Below are 19,433 nucleotides of genomic sequence, written 5' to 3'. Positions count from 1 at the left end.
GTCTTTTGAGAAATTCAGTCTGTCCTAAGAGTTCACTAAACATCGTCTCTCGTGCCTTTCCCCTTGTTCCACGAGCCTTTTTTTTTGCCCCAAATCACGCCTGTCTCTCCCGCGAGCCGTTCCTGAGAGCCAGGACGGGATGGATGGAGGACGGGATGGATGGAGGATGGGATGGATGGAGGACGGGATGGATGGAGGATGGGAGTTGCTGACCCCGCTTTTCCCTCTCCCCTCGGTCGGGAGCGGAGCCAGGCTGGGTGGAACGAGGGCTGAGAGAAGGGACGGGGCGGGTGCGCCACGCCTCCAGAAAAGCCACTTAGGGTTCACTGGGAGTGCCGCATTTACAGCCCTGGTTTGGCTGGGAAATTTATTGGTGTGTACCTGGCGGCAGGAAGAGCTGGGAGAGGGATCGGGACTTTCCAGCGAGCCCCCCCTTGTGCGGCGCTGCACTAGAGGGGTGCTGCTCCTCAGAGCAGCTCCAGGGAGCCCAGGAACGGTCCCCGCTGGGCAGCACAGGTAGATCAAGGTGGGAACAGGGTTACCTGAGGCTCCCGTGGCCGAGGGAGAGCCCGTCAGCCTGGTCGTGGCAGCTCTCCTGGATGGTGGGCTGTGCCTGCTCTGGTGGGTCCTTCTCCCTGAGCCCCTCTCCCCGGGTGCAGGGAACACTCACCCCGTGTTTGGAGGCTGCAGCTCCTGTGCCCAGCCCCTGGCTCTGGAGCCAGGCAGCAGAAGCAGGGTTTCTAATTGGAGCAGCTGAATAATCTCTTTAGTTCCTTCGGCACGTGGGGATTAACCCTGCACTGGGCAGCCCAGCACCGCTGGCAGCACCTTCACCAATGCTGCTGAGATTAAAAAAATAAATGATTCAAGACTCCTGATCAAACCGTGCACAAAGCTCAGCGTTTGTGGGAGTCAAGGGAACCTGCAGCAACGATGCTGAGCTCCAGGCTGGGCTGGATGGGAGCTCCTGGTGCCACATTCAGGAGCAGGACAAGAGCTCGGGGCAGGGGTCCTGTGTCCCTGCTGTGATGTGGCTTGGACTGGTTTGCCTTGTGTCTGCTTTTATCCAAAAGTAGATTTCCTTCTTTTCTTTTCAGTCAGCAGAATTCTTCGAAATGCTGGAAAAAATGCAGGTGAGCAGCATGTGCATGCCAGTAACTCGGGATGTTTGCCCCAGCAGAGCCCCTGAGGGCCCAGAGCAGAGGCCCCAGCAGTGCTGGGAGCCTGTCCTAGGAGCAGACCCCCCTCCCAGCCACTTGGGCTGGAGTCATCTCCGTGTAGCAAAATACCCTCGTGTTGGTGGACCAACCCCCTGTGTTGGGAAAAGCATCTGCGTTATTTGATGCATTAATTTTGTTCCAAACAGGCACCAAAACTGGAAGAACAGAAGTCTGGAAGCCAAAAGCACAAGGTTGGTTGATTTTTATTTCTTGAGGAGATCTCTTCAAGTGTCCCCCCCTCCTCTCAGAGGTTTAATGTGATCGTCAGAGACAGTCACTCAAAGGGCTGGACAGGATTTAGATATAATCTAAAAAGAAAGCACTGATTGAATGGCAGAGATGGGAGCGTGGTGCCTGTAAATCCCTAATCCAGCCTGATGTCCAGAGTGGTGCATTTCAGCTTCCAGCTGTGCAGGAGGGTTGGGGTTTGCCACCACAGGAACTCCCTCCAGGCAGGACTTTGCCTGCACTGACACCTCCCTGTGAGGGACCAGCAGGTGCTGGAGGCACTCCCTGGGTTGGGTGGCAGGGCTGGGGTTTTAAGGGACAGCTGCTGGGGAACAGATGGTCATAGATGGTGTTTTGGTTCCTTTTTCCAGGAAGACTACATCCCATACCCCAGCATCGATGAGGTGGGTGCCCTGAACCCCCTGAACTCCTTCTGGCGAATGCCTTTCCAAAATTGCTGATGGCAGAGGAATTGGTGGAGATTCTGAGAGGAGCTGCATAAAGCGTGTTCCCCCCTCCCTACCTTTGTGGCTTTTGGCTTTTCCTCAGGAACATGTGCCCTATTCTGTGACAGAGGTTTCAGAGAGGGGCTGCATTTGCCCCTCCTGATGCCAGGGCTGGGGTCTGCTGCAGCAGGGAGGCAAAACACGGGGCAGGGACTCTGCACCCCATCCACACCCCTGTCGTGCCTGAGCCCTCATGTCTCTGCAGATCCTGGAGAAGGGCAGCCCATACCCGCTGATCATCCTGCCCCAGTTTGGGGGGTACTGGATAGAAGACCCCGAAAACCTTGGCACGCCCACCTCATCTGACAGCAGCATCTGCGAGGAGGAGGAGGAAAACCTGAGCCCCAGCACCTATGGCTACAAGCTGGAGTGCAAGGGGGAGGCCAGAGCCTACCGCAAGCATTTCCTGGGCAAGGTGGGTTCCTCACGCACGGGCTCCAAGCTGCACACCTTCGGCTAAGAAAACTCTCCATTTGAAGTTTTACAATTCCCCTCTTTGCAAGGAATGGAGGCACTGGTGGGTTCCCAGCACGGCACTGGTGGCCACACATGGCCCTGGCCCCACAGCCACAGCAGTGGGGACATTGGCTCCGAGCCTCCTGTCCCCTCTATGGCAGCCCCTGCCCTCCTGCTCACAGCCCTGGTCCTGGCAGGGGGGTGTGAGTGCTGGGAGGGGGTTGGGGTAGCAGGTGAGTGTCCAGGCAGTGTCCTTGCCATGGGCGAGTTGCTTCCCGGCTGCTAACTTGCTGTTTTCTATTTTTAGGATCATTTAAATTTCTACTGTACAGCCAGCAGCCTCGGAAATCTGATCCTGTCTGTTAAGTGCGAGGAGACAGATGGCACAGAGTATTTAAGGGTTATACTCAGGTATGGGGAAAAAAAGCTTTGCTTAACAAAATATTCTGGTTTTGGGAGTCTCTGGTTCTGCTTCTACAGCAAGTGCTTGAGCTGGACTGGCAGCGTGTGGAGGGGGTCTGGCTGGGATGGGAGGCAGTGGCAGCATCCCTGGGACTGGGCTGGGACTGCCTAAACCTGATAATGAACGTGAGACTTTGATCTGTTGCTAAACCCGCTGGAACTGAATGTAAACCTCTGTGGGTTTAATCCTCCCTGGGATAACACCAGTCACATCCCTCCATAAGCTGACAGGACTCAGCATGTCTGAACCATTGTGTCATTTCCCTCCAAACTATGAATATTTTAAGGGCTGCAGAGATGAGCAGACGAATTGAGCCTTTGCTCACTAACCAGGCCCCACAAATGCAGCACCTCAGGGTTTCCCAGCAGTGGGTGTTGCTTTGCTGTAGGCACTCTGACATCTGTCTGCTCTTTGTTGTTTCTTTGCTAGGTCCAAAGTGAAGACACTGCACGAAAGGATTCCACTGGCAGGATTCAGCAAACTCCCCAGTATCCCCCAGATTGCAAAGGTGAATTGTCTGGCTTGGCTGGAACATGTGAGGCAAAACCTCTGCCAGCACTGGGATGTGTTGGGGTGTGTTGGGCAGCACTGGGATGTGTTGGGATGTGTTGGGATGTGTTGGGCAGTGTTGGGCAGCACTGGGATGTGTTGGGCAGCACTGGGATGTGTTGGGATGTGTTGGGCAGCACTGGGATGTGTTGGGATGTGTTGGGCAGCACTGGGATGTGTTGGGATGTGTTGGGCAGTGTTGGGCAGCACTGGGATGTGTTGGGCAGCACTGGGATGTGTTGGGATGTGTTGGGCAGTGTTGGGCAGCAGTGCCTGGGCTCTCAGGTCAAGGGACACGTGGGTGGGGCTGTGTGCTGGCCCTGCTGTTGGTTTCCTGCTGATCCCAACAAGGAGAGGAAAGGGCCCTCATTTGACGTGGAGAGACTGGCTGGGACTTGGCTTGCTGCATCCTCGGCCAGGCCATGGGGCATCCCAGTGAGAGGATGAGGGGTGGGGAGCTCCTGCTGTAGGAGGCTGTATTTGGCTTCTTTATTCGACGTTCATGAAGTTTTGGCCAAGGATCTGGCACTGACTGCTCTTTCCCCTTGCCCACAGGCTTTCTGTGACGATGCCTCTGGGCTGAAGTTCAACCCGGTTCTCTACCCCAAGGTGAGGTAACCTGCCCAGTGTGTTCTGCAGGGACACTGACAGCCACACCCAGGGCCACTGTTGAAAACTTTTTAGCCTAATTATGTGTGAATCTGGCTTCTTTCCCCCTTCCCTGCCCTGGTGCTGCCCAGCTGCTGTCATACCCTGCTGCAGCTCTCTGGTGGGCTCTCCTCACCCCTCACCACAGATCTTTTGGCCACCACATTTTGAACCACCAGATGAAACAATTGGCATTTTGCTTTCCTGCAGGCATCCCAGATGATAGTGTCTTATGATGAGCACGAGGTCAACAACACGTTCAAGTTTGGTGTGATCTATCAGAAGTTCAGGCAGGTGAGTTGTCCCCGTGCTGCTTTCATGGAGCATGTCCCTGTGCACCAGAGATCCACGTTTCACCAGCACAGACTCAAGCCTGGCGTTGATTCTGCCATGTGCAGCACCTCGTGTCACTGGGTGTCCTCACTGACTGTGCTTCTCATTGCTCGGGTGTTTCCCCCACTCATTAAAAAATTACGATTGAGAAGTCTCAGTATGGAAATCAGCCCACAAGTTGCAGTAGGGAAAAGCGGATGTGAAAATGGATTTTAGCAGGCGTGGTATTTTAATCAGATATATGTTTAGACAGCTAAACAGCTATGTTTGTCTGGAGGGACTGTGGGCTTGCTGAAAGTGCTGTCATTAGCAGGGGGACTCTGGATGGGGAGTGCAGAGCTCACACTCGGAACTCACTGAGAATTACCCTCACAGGCACTCTAATTATCTTACATATTGCGTTTTGGGATGGATTGAGTGACTCATTCAAGACCGTAATTAGGGTCTCATTGTTTTGAGATACAGCAAGTGCGAGATGAGCAGGGAGTTTTCAACAGAGGATTCACTTCTGGTTTGGTATTACCCAGATATTATCCTAAGGTCCTTGCAGGGGCTCAGGAGAGGCTCTCAGCAGCTTTACCCTGGGCTGTCCTGGGTGCTGAGCAGCTGTGACAGCCCAAGGATGGGGCTGGTGGCTGGTGGCCAGCGTGGTGGCCAGCTGGGGAGCAGAGGTGGGGAGCAGCCTGTGGCTGTGCAGGGCATCGTGGGGCTAGTGAGACCCCAGGGAGCCCGTGGATAGAGGTGGCAGGGGATTGCACAGGCAGGAATTGGGGCTGTCAGCAGATGCACCCTGTGTTTTGTAGACCCAAGAGGAGGAGCTGTTTGGCAATAATGAAGAGAGCACTGCCTTCAAGAACTTCCTAAGTTTTCTGGGAGACACCATAACTCTCCAGGACTTCAAAGGGTAAGTGAGATAAAAGGGATGATTTTACAAATGCATTAACAAGAGACCATGTCATATGTAAAAATATCTACGTGTGAGAACAGAAGTCATCTCGCTTATGAGCGGGATGTGCGGAGCAGAAGCAAATATAGCTTTGGCTTGTTTTTCAAAACTGGGGGAGTTTAAAAAAAATTTGAGCTGCCAAGAGAGAAAAACTTCTTTTCCTGCAGCTTTGAGGTTGTGATAAAATCTGGCTATATTCAGCCACGGGGGGAAGGAAGTGTGTGGAAATGTGCCGTGCCACGGGGGCCCCCGGGGCGGTCACTGCAGTGGCCACAGCGTGGGCAGAGATCCCCAGTGCTGGGGAGGGATGGGGAGGGCACAGCTGGTGCCCATGGCTGTGGCCAGCCCTGCTCTGTGTGCAGCCTGTATTTCAGGCAGGTTACAGCACATGACGCACGGTTTGTTCTTTGCCATTTGCTCGCTGCTAGATAAAGATAAACGAGCTGGGCTGTTCCCTCAGCCTGTCCCTGACAGCCGCCGGTGCTCTCTGTGAAGCTTTCAATTAATATCTCTCCGTTTCTCCCCGCCTTTCCCTTGATGTGCAGTTTTCGAGGAGGCCTGGATGTCAGCCACGGGCAGACGGGAGCCGAGTCTGTGTACACGGTGTTCAGGGACAGGGAGATAATGTTTCATGTCTCTACAAAGCTGCCTTTTACTGAAGGAGACACACAGCAAGTAAGGGGCGTGAGGTGGCTGGCACAGAGGGGTCTGAGTGGGGATGCACTGACACACCCTGGCACTGTGGGAAGTGGCTCCTTGGCTCCCCAGGCTGCACTGGCACTTGCTCCTGCAGGAGCAGAGCTGCCTGGATTTACTGACCCAACGCTCTCCCTTTCCCTTTAGCTCCAGAGGAAGAGGCACATTGGCAATGACATCGTGGCAATTATCTTCCAAGAGGAGAACACACCATTTGTCCCAGACATGATTGCCTCCAACTTCCTGCACGCCTACATTGTGGTGCAGGTGGAAAACCCCGAGGGGGACAACACAGCATACAAGGTGAGGGCAGTCCCCATGTCAGTCCCCAGCTTTGCTTCAGCATCTGTTGACCAGGGCATGGAGGGACAGGACAAGGGGGAATGGCTTCCCGCTTGCAAAAGGTAGGGTTAGATTAGAGATTAGGAGGAAATTCGTCCCTGTGAGGGTGGTGAGGCCCTGGCACAGGTTGCCCAGGGCACTCACGCTGTGCTCAGGGATGCAGGCAGTGTTAGACTGGTGGGGACTGTACCTGTGTGCTGAGCACACACACACGTGCACACAGGTGTGTTATGTGTGCACTGCTACGTGGTGTGTGTGTATACCAGTGCATAAAATACATGTTTGTAAAACAGCTCATTTATTAAGGACTTTTGGTGGTCCTCAGTGTTTGAATGTGCCTTGGAGCAGTCTGACATATCACCGGGGTGCAGGTGACATGAACTCTGTTCTCCTGCTACACCCCTGGGACAAAAGTGTCTCTTGACTCCTCAGGTGTCAGTCACAGCCCGGGAAGACGTTCCCTCCTTTGGTCCACCCCTGCCAAGCCCACCAGTGTTCCAGAAGGTAGGAGCTGAGAGGGAAGCATGTTCCAAGCTGTAAAAAAAGAGTAGATGTGCATTTCCAAGATGTTTCCAAGCATCCTGGGGAAATGCTTGGGGAAAACAGGACTTCTGGAATTGATCTGCATTAATTTTGGTTTCCATTGAGGCCCCTGGTGTTTATGGTGGGGTGAGTGGCCATGCACCACTGCATGGCATTACTTGAGCAAGGCAGCAGCAGTGGCTCTGGTGCTGGGGCACCTGTGTTGGTGCAGGTGAGCACCTCAAACCCATCTGGGGTTTTCCACCAATGCTTCCACATCTGGAGGGGCTGCTGGGGGCTGTGACCTTGGGTTTTGGGTTGGTACAGCTGTGGTACCAGAGATGCAGGGGGTGTTAAAGTGGTGTGTGCTTTCCCCCTTGGTTCTCTCCCTGCAGAGCCCCGAGTTCCGGGAGTTCCTGCTCACCAAGCTCATCAATGCTGAGAACGCCTGCTGCAAGTCCGACAAGTTTGCCAAGCTGGAGGTGAGGCTGGGCTTGGGGAGCTCTGCCATTCCTCCTCCTCAAAGCCACCTCTCCCTGTTGCTCTGGGTCAGTGCTGGCAGGGACGAGGGCACGGTGACCATGGGCACTGCCCTGGAGGGGACACGAGCTGGTGCCAGGGGGTCAGTGCCCTCCAGGAGGAATGAGCTGGTGCCAGGGTTCAGTGCCACTGCTCCTCCCTGGAGCCTGGCTGAGCCCTGTGTGTCCTGCAGGATCGCACACGGGCTGCCCTGCTGGACAACCTCCACGACGAGCTGCACGGGCACACCCAGACCATGCTGGGGCTCGGGCCCGAGGAGGACAAGCTGGAGAATGGGGGACATGGAGGATTCCTGGAGTCCTTCAAGGTAAACCCTGCCCTTGCCAACAGCAGAGCTGAAATGCACCCGGGGTTGGCAAAGTGCATGTCGGGGGACAAGAGGAGTCCCCCAAGGGGAGGGTGGCAGGAGGAGCTGGGGGCTGATGCCACCACTGCCTGCTCAGCCTGCCGAGTGCCCAAGCTGGTCCCAGTGGGAGCAGCATGAGCTGGCAGGGTCACATTGCTGGTGAGTGCCTGCATTGGAGTGACTTCTCCAGAGCTCCTGAGCACCTCTCCACCAGTGTGCTGCAGCGGATCTTGTGTCCCCAGAGGGGTCTCAGCCCAGTCCCCTGCCACAGGGTGTGCCTGCAGCTGGGCTCTGCTGTGGCAGGACTTGTCCTGCTCGCGTTCTGGCTGCTGGCTGCCCCTGCTGTGGCACAGGGATCAGGAGGGGTGCCTGGGGGTGTGGGAGGTGCTGGTCGTTGTGCTTAAAACAGAGATAGAAAGAAAGGTGCTGTGTGTGGAGGGGGAAATGGTGCTGAGTGTGCCAGGGAGACTGGGTGAGTGTGAGGGAAAGCAGGGCTGGAGGAAAAAGAATGAGTAAAGTGCTGTGGAGTAAACTCTGAGCAGCCGCTGGCAGTAGGGGCAGTGACTGGCTGCGACATCCCTGGAGAGGGAGGGGCAGCAGTCTGAGCGTTTGAGCCATTGCCAGGTGTCTGAGGTGCAGCTGTCCTGTAGTGCGGAGGGCGCTGGCACTGGGTGTGTCACTGCCTGGGCTGGGGTGTCCCGCTGCAGAGGCTCAGGTGTGTCCTGTCCAGGTGTGAGATGTGCAGGAATGGAGCTGCTGTCAGTCAGTCACACATCACGGTGTTCATGTCAGGGTCTCAGGTTGAGGTTGAGGGGTGTTGTGGCACACTCTGTGTGTGTGAGGGGACAGACCGTGCTCTCTTGGTGTTGCAGGGAGTGCTGGGGTGGGAGGTGAGCCCCATGGTCGGTGTTGGTCGCCTCTGGCCCGCGCTGCTGGGCTGCCTGCTGGCTTACATCCTGCACCGTGCCCTGTCCGAGTGACGGGGCAGGACAAGGTGGAGGAGGCTGCAGGGGCTGAGACCTCATCCCCATCGTATCTTTCTGCCTGCTGCCTCACACCCATGACCCAGGCTCCAGACCCATCCCCTTGTTCAGCTCTCAGAGGTGAGCAGAGCTCAGTTCTGCTGGGCTCTGAGTGACTGAGAGGAGCCTTTGCCTCTTTTTGGGGGGAAGGAGCCACTCCTCAAGGCTGGGGTGTTGGGGAAGCTCACAGAGTCCCACAGCCCCGGGTAGGAGCCCGCAGACTGTGAGTGCCTGTGGCTGCTTGTCAGCAAAGCAACTGGTCACTTTTTCCTGAGAACATGTCCAATTGTGTATGAATTGCTGCTGACCCAAATAAATTCAGTCTGATGGACTCTTGCTTGATGTTGATTATTGGATGGGCAGGAGGGGCTGTTGGGGCTGTCTCTTCAGCACTGGAGGCTTGGTGAGAGCTCAGGGCTGCAGATTCCTCTTCCCCTGGTGTGGGTCCCCCTGTGGCTCTGTGATCCCTGGGGGCACAGCAAACAGCCTGCATGCTGCAGGTGCAGTGCTGGCACCTTCAGGAGTTCAGCCTGCCATGGCTTTTTTAGTCTTCATTCAGGGGCTGGAGGAGCAGCAGCCGTGGCTGAGGGAATAGCTGAGGAGAGAATGGAGGAGCGGCTGATGTGAAGAGTGAGGGAAGGGGAAAAGTGAAGATCAAAGCAAGCAGGGAGAACCCGCGGCTGCCGTGGGGCCAGTGCTGCACAGCTCATCTCCAGTCCCTTCCAGAGCTGGATAGACCGAACCAGAAGCCACAGCAGCACTTCAGGCTAAATGTACTCTCAAGCAGTAGCTTGCTGAAGAACAGAAGCACTTTTATGTGGCTGTGAAGCCTCCAGCTCAGGGGCTGTTTTGGGGCAGGCTGGAGAGGTGCAGGAGAGGTGCAAGGAAGGCAGGAGAGGATCTGTCCTCTCTGAGTGCAGGGACAAGTGTGGAAGGTGTGCACACTCATGGCTCGTGGCTTGGCTCTGCTCCCCATTCCTGCCGAGGGCTCTGTGGGTCAGCCAGGCAGGAGGCAGAGCTTGGAGCTTGTGTCTGCATCTCCTGGTCCCAGAGCTGCAGTCCTTGATGTCCCGGAGCAATGGGGGCAGAATCTGATGCTGTGGTGGCTTTGGGGGTCGCCAGGGGTAGCCCATGCCCAGCTGCACTGCCAGGGCTGTGTCACGAGTGCGCTCTTGTTGGGCTGTGCTTGTTCTCGGGGAGGCACAGGCGGGTTTGTCTCCCTGTGCCTGGGGAGGAGCTGTGGGGACAGCCTGTGATGACCCTGTCCCCTGTGCCACAGAGAGCCATCCGCGTGCGCAGCCACTCCATGGAGACCATGGTGGGCAGCCAGAAGAGGCACCACGGGGGTGGCATCCCAGGCAGCCTCAGCGGGGGCATTGCACACAACAGCGGCGAGGTCACCAAGACCACCTTCTCGGTGAGCATGTCCCTCTGTCCCTCTGTCCCTCTGTCCCTTCCTCTTCCCACCCCTCCACAGCCCGACAGGTCACTGCATTCTGCTGATGCAGCCTGGCTGTCTCCTGCACGGGCAGCAAGGGGAAGGGTGAGGGGGAGACTCGAGCAGGCTGTCAATTCGGATGCCTTGTTCAAGTTGGGCTCGTTTTGTGGAAGAACCGAATATAAACTTCCTGGGGTTTTGGTCCCAAGGTAAAAGGAGGTAGAAAAGAAGTTCTGGCATCGTGTGGTTTGAGATGCACAGGCAGTGCAGCTCCTCGCAGGATGTTTGGGGTCTGAGCTCCCAGCAGAGAGCTGTGCTCTCAAACCCAGGCTGTTCTCTGCTCCCAGCCCCCTGTCCCCGCTGCTGCTGCCAAGAACCAGTCCAGGAGCCCCATCAAGCGCCGCTCAGGGCTGTTCCCTCGCCTGCCCACGACCTCAGAGAGCCAGGCCGAGAGCAGGACCAGGTGGTGAGTTTGTGGTGGCGACTATTGAGCATCCTCTATAAACTCTCACACTCTATAGTTGGTATTGGGTGGCACAATTTGACCATCCTTTTTAAGTCTCTTGTATAACTCGTGCAACCTGTCCCTTTGTGCCCTCAGTGACAGCGTTTCTGGAGCCCAGAAGACACCAGACTTAGGACATTCTTCCCAAGAGATGAAATCTGAAACATCATCCAACCCCAGCTCCCCTGAAATATGCCCCAACAAAGACAGGTGAGCCAGGAGGAGCCCGTCCTCCTTCCACCATAGCTCAGCAGACATCAGGGAATTTGTCAAAGAAAACCGTATCTAAATTCTAAAATAAGTTTGATAGTAAGGGAGAAAAATTCTGGTGATTCGTGAGCGCAGCTCGTTTTTGGTTTATACAAAGAAGAGCAAAAAGCAGCATTTGCCCAAGTCCCCAGGGCACAGAAGGCTGTGCCTGTCCCTCCCTGCCAAGGCAAAGTCAGCTCGACCAGGGCACCCACCCAGTGCCTCATCCCGCCTTTGGACGTGGTTGTGTGCTGAAGCACCCCAAAAGGTTCATTCCTGGGGTCGTGCAGGAGGGTCTGTCCCCCGCCAGAGCCCAGGGGACACAATCCCCTGGTGACAGCCACCGCCCTTGCTTCATTCCGCCTCTCCCCAGGCCTTTGATGAAGCTGAAAGAGAACGGGCGGTCGAACATCTCCCGTTCCTCCTCCAGCACCAGCAGCTTCAGCAGCACGGCGGGGGAGAGCGAGACCCTGGAGGAGTACGACAGCGTGGTATGTCCCGGAGCCTCCCCACAGCACAGCCCTCGCTGCTGCCCCCAGAGCCCGGCTCTGCTGGCACCTGCCAGCCCCCAGGTGCCTCCCACTGCTGGCACGGAGAGGCTCCACCCGCCCCTGGGTGTGAGGAGGAGGAGGAGGAGGAGGAGGAGGAGGGTGGGTGTGCCTGCCGGACACTGGGGTGCCGTGGCTGCCTCATCCCTGGAGGTGTCCAAGGCCAGCGTGGGCAGGGCTGGAGCAGCCTGGTCTGGTGGGAGCGAGGGGCTGAGTAAATGGCCTTTAAAGTCCCTTCAAACCGAGAACCCAAACCATTCTGTGGCACCCCCGTGAGCCTTGGGATGCCCTTGCCCAGCCCAGGGTGGTGGGGTGCGGTGGGCACGGGGGCAGCGGGGCACGGGCAGGCTGTGGGGGAAGAGCTGGCTGCAGGAAGAGCCATGTGCTGTGTCTGTGAGCAGGGGAGCCAGCCCTCCACGGCGTCGCCCTTCAAGCAGGACGTGTTTGTGTACAGCGCTTCCCCCGGCAGCGAGAGCCCCGGCGTGGGCTCCACGGCCACCCCTGTCATCATGAGCAGGAGCCCCACGGGTGGGTGACAGCCACACTGCCAGCTGGCACCGGCTCTGCCTTCCCTCCTGGAGCCACCCAGAGCCCCTGCGCTCCTGGAGTGCTGGGCTGGGATGGGCTCTGTGGCTCTGGGATGGGACGGGGTCTGTGCTCTGGGATGGGGTCTGTGCTCTGGGATGGGATGGGTTGGGATGGGGTTTGTGCTCTGGGTTGGGTTGGGGTCTGTGGCTATGGGTTGGGATGGGTTGGGATGGGGTCTCTGGCTCTGGGATGGGTTGGGGTCTCTGGCTTTGGGATGTGATGGGTTGGGGTCTGTGGCTATGGGTTGGGATGGGTTGGGATGGGGTCTGTGCTCTGGGTTGGGATGGGGTTTGTGCTCTGGGTTGGGATGGGGTTTGTGCTCTGGGATGGGTTGGGGTCTGTGCTCTGGGTTGGGATGGGGTTTGTGCTCTGGGTTGGGATGGGGTTTGTGCTCTGGGATGGGTTGGGGTCTGTGCTCTGGGATGGGTTGGGGTCTGTGCTCTGGGATGGAGGAGCAGCAGCTGTGCTCACGCTGGCAGGACAGGCACCCACGGGGTGTGGGGAGCCCCATCCTGACAGGGTGTTCTGCAGAGATGGCCCCATGAGCTGTAGCTCTGTGCTTGCATGGGGAATTTGTTTCCTTCCTCAATTAGAGAGCAGAGGTGCCTCTGGCTGTGGCTTTGTTCCCTCTGTCTCCCCTGACAGGCATGTGCAGTAGTCGTGGAAACTCTGTCTCCAGAGGCTGAGCCATGACTCACAATTATTTAATCAACAAGCAGCTTCCCGTGGTCCTGGCTCCACTCCTGTCCTGCCAGCCCTCTCACCAGCTCCATCCATTTCGCTCAGATCCTTTCCACACTGAGGTGCAGCTCAAAAGGGCAGAGCAGGCAGGAGCAGCTCTCTGTGGCCCATCCTGGGGTGACAGTGCAGTGACACAGGGGATGGCTGCAGTCACCCCTCGCTCACAAATCCCCGTGTCTCTGATTCCTCGAGCCACAGAGAGCCACAAGGCACCAGCATCCACGTGGGGCACTCTGTCAGCTGAGGAGCTGTTTCTGAAACAGCCAGGAAGCACAAATAGACCCAAACAGCTCTGAGACTGGGAGTATTGCAGGCAAAATGGGGCCACGGAGTGCAGGCAGGCTTTTTGTGTCTCGGCACCCGCAGGTCCTCCCCCTTATTTCATTGATGATTTTTTGAAGCCTTAAACCAGCCCCTTTTAATTCTTGAAGTGTTTATTTTGTATTTTTCCTGCCAAGAACATGAAAATCCACCCATACATTATATGGATCAGTCATTCCTTGTAGCCTTTTCAGTGGCATTTCCAGGAGAAAGACTGTGAAATGTAATTAAGCCTCAATTTGTTCCATCTCAAACACTTAATGTACAGCTTTTGCCAAACATTCAGCCAAGGCAGACTAAATATTGGTAGCACTCCTGACAGCCTATTAAAGTGCCTATCTGGGCGAGTGCAGCCAGTACTGCAGCAAATATTTTTGTTCACAGTTTATTATTTTCGTTCTTTCTTTGTCCTCTCCCTCCAGCAGATCTAAAGAACAGAAACTCTCCGAGGTCCAACCTGAAGTTTCGCTTTGACAAGCTCAGCCACGGCAGCTCCAGCATGGTGGGTGCCAGGGGGGATGGATCCCTGGGGGATGCTGGGCACTCGTGTCCTCCCTGCCTGGCATGGGGGGTCTGGGCTCTGGGGGTGCACCCGAGGGAGAAAAGAGAAGGGATTTTGTGACTTGTTTGTCTGCAACCCCCCCGTGTTCTGTTCTTTCACGTAGAGCCACTAGCAGGAGGAAGTCATGGACCTGCAGGTGAGTGTGGATCTGTTTGTTTTGTGCAAAGAGGTTCTTTGTGTTCAGCTTGTTATTGCTTTGTGGGGTCCAGCCTGTGCCTTGGAGCCCCTTAAACTGCTGTAGGTGAGGGAAAGGGCAGGCACTGGTGACAGGTCTGCACCCAGCTCCCAGGGTCAGGCTGCATTGTTCCCACCTAACCTTTGTCAAACACTGGTGCCCATCTCCACGTTTGCTGTGCTCTGGGCCCTGGGGTGGAAGGGAGGTGCAGGCCCTTACCCATTCCAAAAATCCAGGGGGAAATGGAAGATTCACGAGATGGATTTCATGGGCAGAGGTAAAGGGAACTCAGTGGGATTTACCTGGGCTCCTGTTCCATGAAATTAAGGGTGTCATTAGGAAGACCCAAGCTGAGCAGAAGAGTCCATAGAACTTGAAATGAGAGAAATTTACATTTCTGAAAGCATAGGTCTCAAAAAGCTGGGATTTTCACCCCATCACTGAGTTTCCTTCTCCCAGAATCTGGCAGTGATGGGTGGCCTGGTGCTTTGGGGAAGGGCACTGCCGTGGCTTCAGCCCCCTCCCTGGGACAGATGCTTCACAGCCAGCCCTCAGGGGTGGGAGTATTCTTCTTCCACACTCCTGACACTTGCATCCTTTTCTTCTTTGCACAGAATGTTTCAACAAAGGGAAAAATCTTCAACACCCCATGGGACCACGCAAGCCCAGCCATGGGCAGCGAGGTGCCCTCGCCTGCTGGCTGCCTGCTACACCAGAAAAGAGCTCTCACCTTGCTACAGTGCTGTCCTGGCAGGGAGCAGCACCTCGTCACCGGCTGTCCCCCTGCCCGGCACACGCCCTGTGTGCCCGAGGGGACGTGTCTCTGCCCGTGCTGCACACACACACATGGCCAGGGCCACGTCCCCTCCTGGTGCTGTGCTGGCTCACCCTGTGCTTGCCCACATTCCCCCTGCCCCTGGGCTGCCTGGCAGCTCCTTCTGGGCAGAGGGGCAGCAGGAGAGACCTCTGCGTAGTTTAGGTCCCTCCGTGCTTAATTTGCAGTTATCAGTGGGAAACAGGGGTTTATGTTTGTTTTTTGAAGGGTGGGGGGTCAGGCCAAAGTTAGTGTTAGTGGCTCTGGGGCAATTTGCAATCGTTTGCTGTTCTCTTCTCTGGGGGCAGTGGAGCAAAACCTCCCTGGGGGTGTCCTGGGCAGCTCTCCCTGGAGTGGGGTCTGCAGTGTCTCTCCAGGCATCCCCAGCTCCTACCTACACCCCAAAACCCTTGGGGCAGAGGCAGCCCCTCACTCCAAACCTCCCCAGTTTCTTGCACAAGAGGCAGGTGAGTGGCTTGGCCAGGGAGTGGAGCTGGGGACTGCAGGCAGCTCATCCTCCTTGGCAGGTTTGTCCTCCCTGCTTTGTCCCTGCCTGACACTGAGCACAGCCTGGCAACGCTGACCCAGAGCTAAAGCTGGGCTGTATCACAGCTTTAGCTTTTCTAAGTACTAGAACTGGAACCAGAGGGCATTTACCTGCTGGGCTCTGCTTTGCCCTATGGCTTGGGTCACCAGGCAAGCAAATGCATAAAACTGCAGTGACTTGTGAGGCATTAGGCTGCTCCAGCCCTTGCAGAGTCTGTCCTGCTGCTTTTGAGCAAGCTCTTGTTATTCTGAAAGGATTATAGATTCTGCAAAGGTAACTTTCTCATAATGCCCTTTCCCAGAAAATACCTCTCTCAATATGCCAAGAAATCCTTTTGCTCCTTTATGGAACTTCATGTGAAGTTTTCTGAAGCCTGTCCGTAGATTTCCCATTGCCCGTGGATTTCCCGTAGCCGTTTTCTGGAAGACAGGCCACGATGCTGCAGAGATATTCCCCCCTGTCCCCACAGCCTGTGACCTTTGGAAACCCTCATGAAATGAGGTTCTCAGTCTCAAGTGAACACCGTTCTTTGAGTTTGTGATTCCTACTGAAAACAGGGCTTTGAGTGCCAAAGTCACTTTCCCCCAGAGGGTGCTCCCAGGGGCACAGGGCACCTGACAGCTTTTGGAGGGGGGTGCAGAATTGTGCTCCTGCAGCAGCTGCCGTGGCTGGGGCCGCTCCTGCTCCCCTCTCTGGGGCAGGAGGATCCAACCATCACCTGCCCTCCTCCCTGTCATGTCCCCGGGCCAGAGCTGAGCCGAGCCAAGCAGAAGCTGCTGTGCTCACCCTGGTCCTGCAGGGAGGTGCTCCCTGAGAGCCTTACAGTCCTGTTCACATCGGTGCTCTGCTGTAATTAATCCCTGTGCGAAGGCTGCAGCCTCCCCCTGATGGGAGGGGAACCAGGTTAAAGAAGAACAGTTGTGAGAAGGCAAGGAACAGTTTCACCGGCCCTAAGTGCTGTGTAGGACGAGTAAATATCAATAACTCCCATGGGGATGCCCCCTCCTGCTCCCAGCCTGTGCATTTCAGTGCAGTTTGAGCCTGGAGTTCCCTTTGGAAGAGGAGCATGCAGTGTAGCTGTAGGTGTCTCAGGATCACACACTTTGCTGTTCAGCACTTGTCTGATGATGCTTCAGCAGCACTTTCAAACCCAGCCCCAGTTCTCCTCTTAGAAGCTTTGGTCTGGTTTCCTGAGGCTGCACAGTGAAACACTGGCTGGTGCAATGACTGCTCCAGGGTCTGCTCTGGGTTTGCTCTTCCCCCCGAGCAGTCACTCGGTTCTGTAGGTGTCGTCATTCCTGTGGGTGTTGATCTCCGTGAGATCTTTCAGCAGACCATGCAGTGGCTACTGTCAGCTGCTTTGCCATTTTTTGTTGTTTTGTTGCTTTTTTTAAAAAATTTGAAACTGTGGCTTTCCTTTTTGACCTAGATTGATTTGGGAATTACTCTGACGGGACTAACAGGCAGAACAGTGTGAAGCCTCAGGGAGAGTTCAGTGCTCTGGATTTGTCTCTCTGTGCTGGAGCAGAGGTGGGGCCGGGGTCTGGCACGAGGTTTGTGGCTCCTGCGGGACATTTCCAGCAGCCCAAACTCTGCTGTAACCCCCCAGCAGCTGGGTTTGCACGGTCCGGTCCGGCCCCAGAGCGGCCCCACTGCCCGGGGCTGTCCTGGACTGTCCCGGGGCTGTCCTGGACTGTCCCGGGGCGGTTCTGGGGCTGAGAAATGCTCGTGCTACATCCCGGGGACTTCTGCAATTCCAGCAGTGGGTGAAGCTGTTCCTGTATATATTTTGCAAAATGTTTTGTGCTTATAAGTGACACTTATACATCTATACATATATAAAAGGGAGATATATATATACATATATATGTATAAAATATATATATCTATATATATATAAAGGAAAGGATCCTTAACTGACACTAGAATTTTTGGGCAGTGCATTTTCCTTTCTGATTCCACTGTTTCCATGCACACAACTTGTGCCCCGCTCAGAAGTGCAGAGGGAGCAGAGGGGGCTCAGAAACGCCTCGGGGTGATGGGGAAGCCCCCGCTGGGTGAGAGGGCTCTGTCGCTGGGGCTGCTCCCCTTCCTTTCCTGCCGGGTCCCGGTCCCTGCCTGCTCCTGCTGCAGCCCAGAGCAGCTCCTGGTCTGGGGCAGGCTCAGCTGCAGCTCCACATCTGGCACCGCTGGCTCCGAGTCCCTGTGCAGAGCGGGCTGGGAGCCTTTTCCCTGCACCAGCATCCCCTGCACCGGGGCTGGCACAGAGCTGCTGCTCCTGTTCCGCTCAGGAGAGCACTGGGCACGGACTTGCATCTTCTTGAAACCCCCCGGAGCCAAAGCACAACACAGAAGTGCTTTTTTTTTTTTTTTTCTGAGGGCCGCAGGAGATCCTAAGCGCAAACTCGGTTTCTTTGCAGAGTTTTGAGGGTCTTCAAGAGAGGCAGGTGAGGGACCAAGAGATGTTTTTGCCACAGAGGGGCTGTGCCCGGGGCTGGGATCTGTGTGCTGCGGGAGGCGCTCGGTGCCGGGTCCCCCAAAGCCGGGGCAGGTCCCGGGTCCTGGGTCTGTCCCGGTTCCCCTGGGTCTGTCCCGGTTCCCCTGGGTCTGTCCCGGTTCTTGGGTCCGTCCCGGCTCCGCTCTCGCTGCTCCTCTCCCCCTCTGCCCCCAGCATGCTTTCATCGCCTTCAGTGAATGTAGCACTGCAAAAGGGAAATGCTGGATTTATATCACAGAATGTGAAGAGAGTTTATAGAGTGAAAAATAAATCTTGAAGAAATGTATCTGACAGAGTTTATTTTTGATGTAGAGAGGCAGTGCTTTGTAGTTTCTGGTGACCTATGTCTGTTGTAAATAATGTATATTTAATTTATTGCTATGGTAGCAGATTGTTATGTATAAAACTAAAGGTTCACAAATGTATATTTTGTTGCTTAAATGTGTCTTTGCAAAATTCACAATAAATCACATATTTTGTGTCCATATACGTACTCTGTGTGTGTGGCCATGTGGTGCCCGCTTTAGAGGAGCCTTTTGGGAGCTTTGCTTTGAAAGGCGGGTGAGGGCACGGGACGGGGCCGAGCCGTGGCAGTGGGAGCCTGGCGGAACTCCCGAGGAGTCAAACACTCGGGCAGGGGGGGCAGAGGAATATCGGAGCACAGGGATGCGGAAATGGGGAAATCTCTGCGGCTGGAGCAGCGGAGGAGGAGTCAGCAAACTCTCAGTGATTTAACCAAGAGAAGTGCAGTGTCTGAACTGAAATTAGTGTCCCGTAAAGCTCCGTGTGAGCCGGTCCGTGCCAGCAGCCAGCCCGAGTGGCCGAGCACATGAACAGGCGACAATTCTGTGTGTGAGCATCCCCAGGGCAGGAGGCTCCTGCCTGCCTCGGGACAGCCCGGGCAAGCTCACACGGAAATTGCATTTTCACTCTCCAGCTCCTCAGCCTCCTTTCAACTCCTTTTTTTTGTTTTGTTTTGTTTTTGTTTAAATATTTTAGCGGGGTTAGGGGAAAGGCTGTTGTGGGAGGATCTGAGCAGCTCGCAGTGTGGCCAGTGGGCACGCAGCCTCTCTGGTACCACAGGCAGTTTTAACACGGTGCAAAGTTACTGACAGCTCCATGGTCAGAGCAGGGTCAACCTTGAGAGGTTTAAAAAGCTAAGCTTCAAAATTAAATAGTGTGAGACAATGCTGACAGATAAACAAGCAGTTTAGACATAGGTTTTAAAGGATTTAAAGAAATCTTTTCTAGACCTGGCAGATGGGCAAGTTGGGAATTAATGGTTGAGTATTCCAGCCAGAATTTGGAAAGTTTCCCACAGAATCTGGACTCTAAAGTTTGGTGGGAGGGAGACTCAAATACAGCAGACAGCTGGAAAGCAAACTCGAAACAGGCTGCTCAGCCAGAATTGCTTCACTCACTTGTATAGTTTAAACAAACTGAGCGTTGTGGAAACAAGAACCTAAATCCAGGATTCAGAGGAGCTTGTTTGGAGTCTTTAATTCACTGGGCTCCAGCTTTGCACAGCCTTGAGAGCACAGAGGTGCTGCCCAGTGTGGCCCTGCCGGAGCTCTGGAACCACGGCAGGATGATTTCCCTGCCCCAGCGCCTCCTCTGTGTCCCGCGGGTCC

General features: G+C 55.5%; 1 protein-coding gene across 12 annotated transcripts in view; it reads left to right on the top strand.

Annotated features, from left to right (window-relative positions):
- The window catches only part of RAP1GAP2 (RAP1 GTPase activating protein 2), a 51,453-nt gene extending 33,164 nt beyond the window's left edge, over window positions 1–18,289 (top strand). For 5 of the 12 annotated variants that reach the window (XM_088176856.1, XM_014881196.2, XM_014881192.2 and 2 more), the window contains 22 exons: window positions 1,098–1,133; window positions 1,367–1,411; window positions 1,820–1,852; window positions 2,160–2,369; window positions 2,718–2,821; window positions 3,303–3,381; window positions 3,978–4,031; window positions 4,281–4,364; window positions 5,207–5,307; window positions 5,895–6,024; window positions 6,193–6,348; window positions 6,820–6,891; window positions 7,305–7,391; window positions 7,622–7,756; window positions 10,097–10,234; window positions 10,603–10,721; window positions 10,857–10,970; window positions 11,383–11,500; window positions 11,959–12,085; window positions 13,630–13,709; window positions 13,873–13,905; window positions 14,559–18,289. In XM_088176856.1, the coding sequence (XP_088032982.1) occupies window positions 1,098–1,133; window positions 1,367–1,411; window positions 1,820–1,852; window positions 2,160–2,369; window positions 2,718–2,821; window positions 3,303–3,381; window positions 3,978–4,031; window positions 4,281–4,364; window positions 5,207–5,307; window positions 5,895–6,024; window positions 6,193–6,348; window positions 6,820–6,891; window positions 7,305–7,391; window positions 7,622–7,756; window positions 10,097–10,234; window positions 10,603–10,721; window positions 10,857–10,970; window positions 11,383–11,500; window positions 11,959–12,085; window positions 13,630–13,709; window positions 13,873–13,881 (2,031 nt within the window). In that variant the 3' untranslated portion in view covers window positions 13,882–13,905; window positions 14,559–18,289. The remainder of the gene's footprint in view (window positions 1–1,097; window positions 1,134–1,366; window positions 1,412–1,819; window positions 1,853–2,159; window positions 2,370–2,717; window positions 2,822–3,302; window positions 3,382–3,977; window positions 4,032–4,280; window positions 4,365–5,206; window positions 5,308–5,894; window positions 6,025–6,192; window positions 6,349–6,819; window positions 6,892–7,304; window positions 7,392–7,621; window positions 7,757–10,096; window positions 10,235–10,602; window positions 10,722–10,856; window positions 10,971–11,382; window positions 11,501–11,958; window positions 12,086–13,629; window positions 13,710–13,872; window positions 13,906–14,558) is intronic. The other 7 variants (XM_088176857.1, XM_088176864.1, XM_014881191.2 and 4 more) reach the window with 3 other exon arrangements.
- Window positions 18,290–19,433: the final 1,144 nt, after the last annotated feature.

This window comes from Sturnus vulgaris, chromosome 21 (assembly GCF_052056855.1).
Source record: "Sturnus vulgaris isolate bStuVul1 chromosome 21, bStuVul1.hap1, whole genome shotgun sequence".
NCBI classification, from domain to species: Eukaryota; Metazoa; Chordata; class Aves; order Passeriformes; family Sturnidae; genus Sturnus; species Sturnus vulgaris.
The sequence above is the reverse complement of the archived record's forward strand: the minus strand, read 5'-3'. Positions and strand labels throughout refer to the sequence as shown.